The sequence below is a fragment of the Haliaeetus leucocephalus genome, unplaced genomic scaffold (genome assembly GCF_000737465.1).
Source record: "Haliaeetus leucocephalus isolate CR32 unplaced genomic scaffold, Haliaeetus_leucocephalus-4.0 Scaffold160, whole genome shotgun sequence".
Classification (NCBI taxonomy): domain Eukaryota; kingdom Metazoa; phylum Chordata; class Aves; order Accipitriformes; family Accipitridae; genus Haliaeetus; species Haliaeetus leucocephalus.
Genome location: NW_010972596.1, coordinates 1,052,511 through 1,065,179, shown reverse-complemented (window position 1 = coordinate 1,065,179; position 12,669 = coordinate 1,052,511). Strand labels below are relative to the sequence as shown.

Below are 12,669 nucleotides of genomic sequence, written 5' to 3'. Positions count from 1 at the left end.
GGCCCCGGTGCTCGCTTCCCGGGGCGGGGCTGGGGCTGGGGGGGGACCGGCGTGTGGGTGCGGTACAGCCCCGTGAAAAAACACCGAGAGAGAGAGAGGCGTGAGAAGTTACGTGTTCAAACGCGTGAAGGATCTTCTAACAACGACATTCTTCACGAGGGAAACGGAAATTTCAGGGGAGCGTTTTCTCCTAAGTTACATCGTCGCCTCATTTACTTCTTCGGAGCTTCAGTCTGAGTGCTGGCCTTGCCTCTTCTTCTTCAAATGCAAAGTAGTTCAGAGGTGAAGTTGTAAACGTAATGGCCCACGTCATTTTTGCACTTTGCATTTCACAGATAGCCAAATGCCCAAATTTCCAATGAATTTCCACAACTTCTGGTGTCCAGCTCAACGTGCTGTTATGAAGTGGGCTTCAGCAAGTAGTAAGAAGAAGAAAAAATATTCAGGAACAAAACTCTGTGAAGAAGAGTGCAGGGATATGAACAGGGAGAGAGATGCATGCAAGAATTTGGCTCCAGCTATCCCCCAATGCTAGCAGATAATTACTGGTAGAATCTTCCCTTGGGTCTAAACTGAACCAAGGACTGACTGGAAGTAGCATTATATTGTCATATAAAAACCACCGCCAAAATAGTGGTGAAAGGAGCTCAGCAACCAGCCTGGACAAAGATGACCCTTCTATGCTCTATGGCATTACCAGAACAGCACAGGTCTAGAGGGCAGTTCCTTTCACAAATGGCAACAGCATGCAGATGATGGCATTAAACCGTGTATAAAATTGCACAGAAGACTCCAAACTAGTTATCCTCTGAGCAGAAGAGAATTAGGATGGAGTTTTAAGTTCTTTCCAGAGATCAGTTTTCCTTGTCCCTTATAATGACACCAGTCTGATTAAAACAGAAACAGCAAAGCCATGCCTAGATAAGTCTCTAGCTAGACAGAGATAGTGTATTCTTAGTATCTTCGCAGACATACATATAAATGCATACATCTTGATCCAAGACTAGAAGGGAAACCATTAAATGTCATTCCAACTTACTTAAAGAATTGTGGCTAGAAAGTCACAGCTGAAGGATTTTGGCTAATCATCAAGTGAACAATGTCAAACACTGAATGTCTGGACAGTTTCCATTCAAATAACATTTCATCTTGGGCCAACTGTATTTACAAACCACGGGAACGAAATTCCATACTGTCATTTATCCATTAGTACAGAGACAGCATTACAGTGGGGTAAGATGCAGTCTCGCTTCTGCATGGAGCTCTCCCAGTTCTCCCAGTGGTGGTAGCTCTTGCTGAGCCTCGCAAGCCCATGCTGCAGGTCTCCTCTGGGCATCTTAGATGGTATTGCCAAATTCAGAGAGAGATTCTGCAGGTATGTGGGCATATATTGGGGTAGTCTCTGACTGGTTACCTAAAATTTGAGGTGCCGTTTTACATTTAAAGCTTTACCGCATGTTTCAGAAACAACAGATGAGAAAGGCAGATGTTTGCCCCTACTTGACTTAACACTTGTATCTAAAATTTCCCTTGCTCTGCGATCTCAGACTGTGATGGTAAGGAATGGAGAAGCTGTAAAATAAGCCCATAGAGCTATACAACAAGAAGAGGATACAGCATATCCTTACATTTTAGTCTTACTCCTTGCTTTCTGCCTTCTCTTCACCTCCTCTGAATCTCTCTTCCTTTATCTGACCTACTCCTCCTTGGATGGTCATCAGTTCTCAGAGCCAAGCCGCTGCCCCTGCACCTGCACCCCCACTGTAACCTACTCCCACAGAGCCCACGGAGGCACCAAAAACTCCCAGCTCTGGTTTTGAGTCTGGAATGGACACAATTCATTGCATTCAGCACCCTCAACAGCAGGAGCTATTGCCAGGTTTGTGTAACTCCCCCAACATTAGTGTAGGAAAGCCTGGATTATCTCTGTTGCTATTTAAAAGCAAGAAGTATTTTTTCTGTAACAAAGAGGGATAGATTATTTTTGTTAGTATCATTACCAGGATAGCATAAAACAGAGTTTGGGCAGATGCTTTTCAATACTTGTCCAGAAATTTCTCCACGTAAGGAGGCATACAGGTCAGTATGACATTGTGTGATGAAAATCTCAAGTGAGGTTGCTTTTGAAGACTTCACTGGGATTCACCTAACCACAGGTGAATTTCAGCTGCATAGCTCAGTAGATGAACCAGTTCCACAGAGAACAAATCTAATCTGTTTTAGGCTTGTGCGTACATACAACTTTGATGCAATGTCATACCTACATTGGTTTGTAAAGCAAATAGAAGGAATAGAGCCATAGAATCACAGAATGGTTTGGGTTGGAAGGGATCTTTGAAGATCATCTAGTTCCAACCCCCCTGCTATGGGCAGGGACACCTTCCAGTAGACCAGGTTACTCAAAGCCCCATCCAACCTGGCCTTGAACACTGCCAGGGATGGGGCATCCACAACTTCTCTGGGCAACCTGTTCCAGTGTCAAACCACACCCAGTGTAAAGAATTTCTTCCTTATGTCCCAGAATAAATGCACTATCTGATATCATCTCCACAGCCAATACACAAAGTTTTAATGTTCCTAAGGGGACAGGAAGCTTTATTGGAGAGGTCTGTAGCAGTAACAAAATCCTCAACATTTTACCTTTCTAAGTATTTAAAGCAATAAAGTACTTGAATACCTAATTTTGTAATGATGGTCTAAAGCTTGACTTGAGCCTTGGGACACCACTTTTTATTCTGAAAAGGGTCACATACCTGTGCTGGAGCTGAGACTTTGTCATGGGATTCATGTTGCAATACCAAGAATCTCCCGGGATGTGGCTGTGGTGGGGGTTAAGGGAGGGGAGAGGGATTTTTAAAAGATGTAGATGCTGAGCATTGGCAATGAAGGGGAGTAACATGATGGCTAATTTCCTCTCATTATATGCTCTGGGTCCCAGCCCAATTTAGACCAGTCAATAGTTAATGCTACCTGGCTTCAGTCATAGATGTCCCCCAACCAATTGTGTTTTGGTGGAGCACATGGAGCCGTGCCCCTGTCTGTGGGAGACAGGCTATGAGCGTGTGAGAGATTTGTACCAGCTCTAAAGCACCGGGACTCCCCAGGGAGTTCTTGGCTCTTTGCTCAGAGTCAGACTGCTAGTCCAGTGGCCAAATTTAGTAGTTTGATGAAGAGTTGGACATTTGCAAACACTAGTACTAGTGTCCAGCTTCTAATGGGAAGTGCTAATCCAGGGCCGGTTTTACAGGCTATGGCAAAGCGAGGGAGTCAGAAATTGCAATAGGCTGAGCAAATCTTCTAATGTGCCATCATTTTTATTGCAGGGAAAAAAAATAGGGAGGAGAAAAGAAAAAAGTCCAACAAAGACGAAAGCAAGGAGACAAGACAGGAAAGCAAAGGGCGAGCAGCCCGAAGACAAAACCGAGAACAGAGGGAAAACAGCAACAAAACACAGCTGAAGAAAAGAAAAGCCCCAAATAAAGAACAGAACCTGGCACCCGTCGACACTGCACATTAACAGCCCTCCATGATTGTTTAAGTCTTATGATGCTGCTATCTCTACCAGATCGCCCTGACAGGTGCTCCAACCGTTCAGGCCGCAAATGGACAATGCTACCAGTTATTATTAAACTTTAAACAACATTCCAAATACTTCCTATATTCTCCAAGCAACCATAGTTTATTAAAGAGATTGACATGAGCCAAGAAAAAAAAAAAATCTAAAAATGGGATACTTTAAAACTGTTATATTATATGCTTCCATGCATCTGTAAAAGGCAATTAAGAAATTTTGTATATATTAATAATAGGGTATAAAATATAGCAATATAATAATGAATGACATTCAGATGAACAATGTTCTTTTTCTTTGTAAAATATTTTTCAAGCTATTGTTTAAGTATGAGGCAAGAGATATGTCTAAATCAAAGAGGCAAATCGTATCCCTTCATATATTGTACATAAATTTTAAGAGAAGGAGGAAAACATTTCTGAAGAGCCAGTAGGAACCCAAGGTTTTACAACCTTTGGTGGACCAGGACAGGATTGCCCTGTGGTTCCCTGGTCCACGCTCCAGACGCAGGTGAGAAACACCGGGGGAAAGCCAGCAGGGCTTCACAACCTGAGGGAAAAGAAGCAGAAGCATCTGCAGCTTTGAAGACTGAATCCCTGAGGCAGAAGGCGACAGAGCTGAGCTTGAATAGCACTCTTACCTGTGGGACAACACGATGTTTTCTGGTCTAAACAGTGGTACCGTGTGTGCTGTTTTATGCTTTTTATACCTATGTGTAACTTAAATCTACATTTCAAATCTTCTGGTGAATGACAAATCGTATTTGTAGGAGACAATGTTGAGTTAATAAAACCCAGAAAAATAGACCATGTAAGCATGTGTTTTTCACAGTGATGGTGTCGCCTTTTCTACTGGGGGCGGGAATCATTTCATAGCTTCACAGACAGAAGAGGACACAACTTACACCCACAATGTGCATCTAGTGGAAGAGTATCCACAACGATAAATCTACTGAAGGACAGAAATTACAAACTTCTGTCCAATTTTACTTAAATTCTTGTTCTAGTTCTTCTCTCTGACACAGCAGAGGTGGAAATCTCCACTGCCCAGAGGACAAACCAAACCCGTTGGCACCATTCTGACTATATTAGTAGCTAGAGTGACCCACAAGTCAGGCTATGCTATACACTGACTTGTTGCTCAGAAATGGATTTACCCTTTACAGAAATACATTGAGGAACCAACATGCTTCATAGCATATGTTTTATTGCCGTGCTTTCCTCAAGGGCAGTTGGCCTAGGGATAACAGCCTGCCCAGTGTGGTGCATGGACTAGAAAATGTGGCAGGCAAGCCTTCCCAGCCAGTTCCCGTCCCTATTCTCTATTTCTGTATTTCAAAGTGAGTTTGACCTTAAAAAAGGCTCTGCACAACACTGAAGCCTGTCTGTCAGGCTGAGGAAGCCTGAGTGACAGGCTTCAGTGACTTTTGCAGGAATATCCTAATCATCCAGACAGCGATGCAGGACAGTTTCCTACATTTGGCTTTGTAAGAGCTTTATCTCTTAATGATACTTGCATAGATACAGTAGTCTAATAACATGGGTGTTTAAGGCTCCCACAGCTTGCCTCCAACTTTCAGGAGAATTAGTCAAAACTTTCTGTAACCAGTCCCTGATTATAGACATATACTATATTTTTGCTGGTGAGAAGAGCTAAACGCTAAGGGCTAAATTTTACGGAGATGAGCATCATACTCATGTATGTCTGAATGGGTGAGAGAGAAAAGCAGGGTGTACTGAATGCCTGCGAGAGGCACCTAACAGAGGGAAACTGGAGTGGGGGTGGCTATCTGTGGGCTCCCAGCTCCATCACAGAACTTGCATACACCCTCCTCCAGAGTGAGCTGGTCTCAGTCTCCCATTACGGATCCTGGCAGCAGTAGTCATCTTCCTCCACTGACAGCTTCCCACCTTCTTGGCAGCAGCGACTGAGGAGAAGCTGGTCTCAGAGAAGTGGAGGGTGCAGGACCTGTGCTCAGCACTGAGGCTCTGGGTGATGCTGAAGGGAGGCACAGAGAGGAAGGGAGAAATCCTGGGGCTGCCAGACTCAGAGGTTGGTACCAAAAAATGAGGTGCAAGCAGCAGTTCTGGGCTGAGAGGGGTTGGCATCACAACAGAAAGCAGAACTTGCTGTTTCAAACCCTCTCTTGCAGCTGCAGTCACCCATCTGTCTGGGGTGCTGGTGGGCAGACAGGGATGTTCAGCTGCTCGAGAAGGATCTACTGCTCAATTTATTTCCTCCAGGGACAGGTTGTTGGCCAGATGAAGTATCTCTAGTTGGATTCAGCAAACTAGACCACCAGCTGGACCACATGGATAACTGAACCCAGGAAAGCTTTGTCCACGACTCTTAAAACTAACCAGTAGGATTGAGTCTTTTCTCTGTCTTAATTAAGTATAGTAGTTAAATGGCAAGGGGGGGGGTGTCAGATAGAAGGCAGCTCTTCATAAAAGCACAAGCAAAAACCATAAAAATGAACAAGAGTGTTCAGAGGGGAATTAAAAAGAGGAAAAAGCAAAACAAGGAGCTAAACCCAGAATGTCCCTGATCTCATATTCTCTACTACAACACTTGGAGGAGTCAAAGGAATGCCATTTATCTGGCAAAGATAGACAGAAGACTGGAAAAGCAGTATCAAGTAGTTCAAGAGCTACAGATTGAAGGAAAAAAAGAGGGTGAAAGGAAAAGAAGAGAACTTAGGATACAAATGTGAGCTTTGTTATGCACTGCCACATAAACCTTTATTACAAACTCCAGCGTGTCCCTCCCTGCTTACGCAAGTGGCAGTGACAAGAGAGATGGTTTGTCTTACCAAGAGCAGGACTTGGAATACTGTCACCTTTCAGCAAGGGAAAAAAATGTAAAAGGAATTTGGCTCGTGGCAGTAATAATTCATAGCAACAGTACCTGAAAAACCATGATATAACTTTTCCTGGAAATGATCAAGGAAGATGCTGTCATATTGTTCCCTCCCACACAGGATAATGTTTGATAATATTTTCTGTAGCCATGGTGAAGCACTAAAAAGCACACCCAGCTCATCTGGGCAACTAAAAGTTGCTCCAATCCTGGCACTGAATGTAGACTACCCTGATGGTAGGTGAACTACTCCATTGGAACTCCCAAGAAACTGAAGAAGAATATGGACCTTTGTAGGTCAAATATATATTGCAGTGACACTTCTCACCCATCCAGCAATAAATATGTAAAATCGGGAGTCAATGATCTTACGTGCTGAGTAAGAGCTAATGGGGACTCTTATGACCTTACTGGAGAGGATCTGATTAAGTACTGCAAGTAGGTGTGACTAAATTTGTGTGAAAATTCTTTCCTGACAATTACTTCCCCATTACAAAATACCTCAAAACCTTAAGAGTCAATTTTAAGTAATTTCCAGAGGAGGATTATGAACAGAGCAGGGTTATGAACAATGTTTCTGAAAATGGGAGCTAAATTGAATAAGTGTTAATTGTCAGCCAAATTCATAGTGTGTTAATTATTAAAGAACAGTTCTGGAATAAAATACTAAATATCAGTTATGGTCGGTAGATATACACAAATGAGGTGCTATTTCTGACAGTTAAGGTGCTCAGGGAATTATAATCAGTAACAAAGAGGCAGAAAAATGCAAGAAAGCAACTGTTACGACCCAGCTTCAGATCTGTCTGACCAAGCTGTAGCTTATTCTCTCACCTAGCTCCATGTTAGTGAAGACCTGAATAAAGGAATCCAGTGTTAAGGTATCATCAACAGTTTAAGCTCTGAACTGCTGAACCCTGCATTGAAATTGTCCCAGCAGCTTTATTCTGAGCCACCAGAGCAGATTTGTCAGGCTGACCAATGCACTGAGTAAATGACAGGTTTTGCTGTACCCTGTAGTAAAGTGGCAGCAGAAGGACCCATCAGCAGAATGGGACCATCCCCATCACCAGTCATCCCCCACAATGAATGTCTTGTGTCATACCCTCTACCAACTGCCTCTGGATACTTGTGGTTGATAAGCTGATGGGAAAGCAGCACATGAATATTGTTACTAATTCAGAAGTATTCCTCTATAGCCCTCGTGAGTCACCGTCATTTATTTTTTGTTTCTGTGGTTTTAGGCTCTGAAACATTGAAGGCTGAACTTTATGATGCAGCATGAATGTACCATGACTCTTGTACTTAATTGCTATGCATTGTTATTTTCAGAGACAGCACTGGGTCTCATTCGCATGGTTCACATGAAGCTGCAAGAATTTGAACAAAAATATCTGCACGGCATGACATAATAGCTGATCACGGGAGCCACTCTTCGCAGTGACATTCGGCAAGTGGTGGCTGAAGCTCCAGTTTCAGGCTTGCCTAAGTCCAACAGGGAGGGCTTGGGCAGCGCTGCCACATTTTCAGGCTCAGATCTGCTGCTTCATTGCCATTCCTTAGCACAAAGCTTACACAGCAAAGATCTTGCACTCTTACGCAGCAAGTGTATTCTGCAGTTACACATCCTCAAATAATTTTCCCATATGGCCTCTTGTTAACAGTGGATTAGATTTTTCCTACTATTTTGTTATAAACTGGCATAATTTAAAGAGAAGTTAAGTCAACATGTTTGTTCACCATTATAATAACCCATCTGTCCCCTGCATCTTTCCTAACTTAGCACTGATATTCCTAGGGGATTTAGGCCTGCTCTTTCAGACCCAGAATGCTAATTGCAATTGCCTTTGAGAAACGAAGAGTACCCACTGATTGGTTTGGCACAGAAATTTCTGGTTTTCCATGGGTAGATCAAATTTTTGTTGATAGTGTTCTCTAGAGCATTTCAGAGTACTAATAATGTCCATATCAATCCCTCATACACAAGACAGTCATTCAATTTCTTAAAAAACAACTCTCTGCACTCCTGGAGAAGGCTGTTTGGAAGTGCATCCTTGCCTGAGGAACATTTGTTAAACATTTTTTTAGATATAAGGCTGTCTGAGAATGATCATGAGTATGTCAGCAAGAAAACGGACCTTTAAAGATTTTTTAAATTGGCCATGTGGTGCTGCTTTTTAGAATTTACTAAGTATTTCCTAGAAGTCTCAAGATGTATTTCAGCACCTTGTGGCTCTGTTTCCATCTCAACCTTACCTCATCCAATCTGGGCTGTTCAGGGAAAGGTTAATAACAGGTACAGTAATCTCCACCTTCCTCTTGCAGTGCACACGCAGGTCTGCACTTACACTGTGCATACGTCTAAATTACTCTGTCCTGCTTAGCTCACATAGACGCTGTAGATGCATTTGGTTTGGGGTCATTAAGCATTCTCTTTTCTGACTGGCTTTTCTTCAGTTAGGTACACGTATCTTCTGAATTTTCTGTCTCCAGCTGAAGTTTTGAAGCTCTGGTCACTGGGGTCACACATAGGAGGAAAGAGCAGTCTCTGATTCACCTTTATTTTTGCTTCTTCCTCCTGTCTTCTCCACGTTCCATCTAAGTCTCCTTTCCTCCCCTTTTCTTCTTCACTACCTCCATTCTCTCCTTCTTCTAATCCATCTTGGATATTCTCACTGACAAACCTAACTGCTACCTGAGTGGCAAACTGAGTGCATTTGACTTTTGAGTCTCCTCTTTTTCCTTCTCTTCACACCTTTCCCTTGCTTATCTTACTTCAGTTTTTTCTTCTTATGAAGGCTATGAAGCAAATTGAAACCAAACTGTCTCACTACCAGACTCGCTTGTAATCAAGGAGGCTCAGCCTGGGCAAAGGAGGGTAAGCAGTCTTTCTCACATAAAATTGGCAGCACAACTTTTTCTGTAATCAGCACTGTGGAGGCAGAAGAAAATCTGCAGGTACCACAAAAACAGGATGCAATATAACATGGATAGGAGGGAAAAGAGTTGTCAGCTGGCCCACCATCTTCAAAAGGGTGACGTGAACAAAATTAAACTAGCAAAAGCAACTGCTTTTTCTTGTATAATGGGAATAAAGCACTAGGATAAATGATCCCAGAATGAAACCAATAGGTGTCAATTTATTTAATTCTTGATGTGCCTCTAGAGGAAGCCAGAGAAGAGACAAATCAATGCAAAGATGGGAACAGAGGGATGGCTGGCTGCAAGTAAGCAAGAAGCTGAAAAAGATACTGTCACTATTATTTAATCTATGCCTGAAATAATCTCTGCTCATTCATAGTCTACTCCAGTGTACTTACAGCTAAGCAGGTTAATAAAGTTCTATAGATGTTCGTACAGCCATTACCCAGGGGGAGCCAGTACAGCAACCAATCTTGCACTAGTCAAACAGGTATTTTCCCAGAGCTGAGATTAAGGAACTGCTTTTGTGATATTGGGTTTTGATTGTTGGGGGTTTTTGACTGAAAAACAGGAGGGCAGTCCCCCTTTCAACTTTATGCTATAGCACAAAGTACCATTTCACAAATGGTTTGATCCTTACTATATTATCAATGCACCTTATAAATACACATCAGTCTATAAAAGACTTCTATGAAAGTCTTCTTTTCTTCTATGAAAAAGGAAAATGTGGATCAAATTTCTTAGGCAAATCAACATAATTTGCTCAAGGGTATGTTCCTTTTTTATAAGAAATGACACATTGTTTTATTCTGCTGTCAAAGTTGAACAATGGTACAAACTTTGAAAAACATCTTACAGCAAAAGCATACTTCAAAGTGATAAAGTTATATTTCACTGTGATGCTTTGTTCATAAAACAAACCTCCAGTGAGTAAATGACAATGAAATCTGTCATACAGCTACTCTAATAATTCTGTTCTCTGGCAACAGGATTTACAGTTTCAGACAGCAGGAGGGGACTAAAAATGGGTAAATTATCTCCACATGACACTGACAGATATTAGTGTACCCCTGCTAGTTATTGGAAAGGTAATGTCCAAAATAATAAATAAAACCAAGGTCATCCTTTTACCACCCCTTTCTCCCCACTGTTAATCCTCAACTAGCTGATAGGAGAGCATCTGGTTTTGCAAGCAAGAGACTGAATAGCTGGGCAAGGAGTTGTCACTCACTCTGTTTTTAAACCAGGAGATTTCCTGAACAGTGGCTGAAGTGCACAATGCTGTCACTTTGGGTGACGATGCCTCTACGTCAGATGCTTACACCTTGCTGCCATGGTATTCACTACGAGTATCTGAGACACTACCGCTCTTCCAGTGTCTCACTTCCATTGAAGAGTGACTGACTATTCCTAGAGTGTGATGAGCTTCTATTTTTTCCAGATTTAGCTACTTCTTTCTGAAACACACTTCTACCCACCAGCCCCTGCCTTCTGTTCAGTGGATGGGCCATATGTAGGATAACTAACCCAGTTTGGCTGAGAACAGGGTCGCGTGATTTGGAAGCCCCACGTGCATGTTCATGTGCATTGGGGCCGGGGATGGAAGGACTGGTGGAGACTGGATTTTGGATCAAACCCCTCTGAAAAAGGGAAGACATTAGATGAGGCACCATTACAGTTCTAAACACCTTCAAAGCCTGGGAGGGAGCATGCATGCATCTTAGCCTCTTGTAGTCATCCCTGAAATGAGTCCCAAAGGCACAGCCTGACCTCTTGGGCTACAGGCTCAGCCCATTTCTACATGTTTGTAATACACCATGTTATTTCTGTATCATTCTCCTCACCACAGATGCTGAGCTCAACTCCTAATGGAATCTGTAATAACTGCACAGTCTTTCTGAATGTTAATGAAGTTGTTTACGTTATTGGTAATGAATAGTGAGGGCTGAGCCACTCGCTATTTTCCATCTTGACAAATCCTCTTTGGAGTAGTATCTTTTGGTGATAGTTCTCCAGTTCATCTTAAGTACAAGTACATATTCTACTCTTTATGAGTCCTTTTACCTTACCAGCATTATCTGATCTCCAGTAGTGCATCAAATGATGTAATTAGCATCTCTCACCTGTGGTTTCTTTTCTCATCCTTTTTCCTATGACCTTACGTTTGCTGTGCCTAATGCATTACTGAAGTCTAGGCATATTGTGCTCACTGCTTAGAGGGAAGGAGAAAAGAGAACCAAGTATTCTCATGGTAGTGGAAATCTTGCTTGAGAGATCAATTTCTTGTTTTGGTTTGTTTTGCTTTTTTATACAAGGGAGAAATGTCAACATAAGATAATTTCTTAAGCATGTGCACCCTGAGACTTACATTTTCAAAAATAATCCCAGGGGAAAGATAAGAATGACAATTAAAAGTGAGCATTTGAAAGGCAGCTGGGCACCTTAAGCTGAGATCCTGGTACACCCTTAGGGGGTCATCTCAATATAAGAGCTTAAGAATGAAGCCTTTAGAAAGACTAGAAGTTTTATTCAGCCGAGACACACTTGCTCAGGGATAAGTAAGAATTCTTTGCAATTTTCTCATGGGTCCTGCAGAATCCTAGGAGCAATTTCATACATTAGGAAATGCAGGTCCACTGCACTTTAGTGACTGTCAGTGGGTGGTTAAAAAGCACAATGTCCACATTGTACCTAAGCTGTAATTAAAGAGGTATCAGCTATTTTTCAATATAGAAAGCTTTGTCTTCTGACTACAAGAATAAGTAAGTCATCACTTAGGAATGCTGGATAGTCATAATTTCAGGCCTATAAATCATACTTAGTGTGTTTTGTAACCAGCTTTTACTGAAACTTTACTTCATAAAAAATCACACTAGCAGCACCCTGCATTGTATTATTTATTGCTATGAGTGGGAGCTGCAGAAGCATCCTCATCATCCTTCAGCTGCCTCCCCCTGGGGGAGAGCAATAACTGCTGTGTTTTGAAAAATAGTTGATAGTGTCATAAGGAATTTCAATATTAATTTGAAAAGCAGGCATTCTTGGCTTGCTATAAGGCAACAGGCAATGCAAAACATCTAGATAAAGTGGCTTATTTAGAGGATGCACGGACACCACTGAGTATTTTCTTAAACAGCTTTTAACTTGATTTTTTAATACAGTGACACAGATCTGTAGTCAAGGTGTCTTCGCATATCATTTTTTGTGTAAGCAATAACAGTGACTTATAATTCCATATAAAGCTGTCGGCACAAAGACGTGTTCCCTTGCACAAGCTCTGCTGAAGCAGTTCTGAGGCTCACACAGTCTCTGCTCAG

The 12,669-nt window shown here is 42.2% G+C and overlaps 1 protein-coding gene across 1 annotated transcript in view; it reads left to right on the top strand.

Annotated features, from left to right (window-relative positions):
* The window catches only part of RSPO3 (R-spondin 3), a 61,987-nt gene extending 57,608 nt beyond the window's left edge, over window positions 1-4,379 (top strand). Inside the window, exon 5 of the mRNA XM_010562502.1 lies at window positions 3,324-4,379. Coding sequence (XP_010560804.1) covers window positions 3,324-3,517 — 194 coding nt within the window. The 3' untranslated portion in view covers window positions 3,518-4,379. The remainder of the gene's footprint in view (window positions 1-3,323) is intronic.
* The last annotated feature ends 8,290 nt before the right edge of the window (window positions 4,380-12,669 follow it).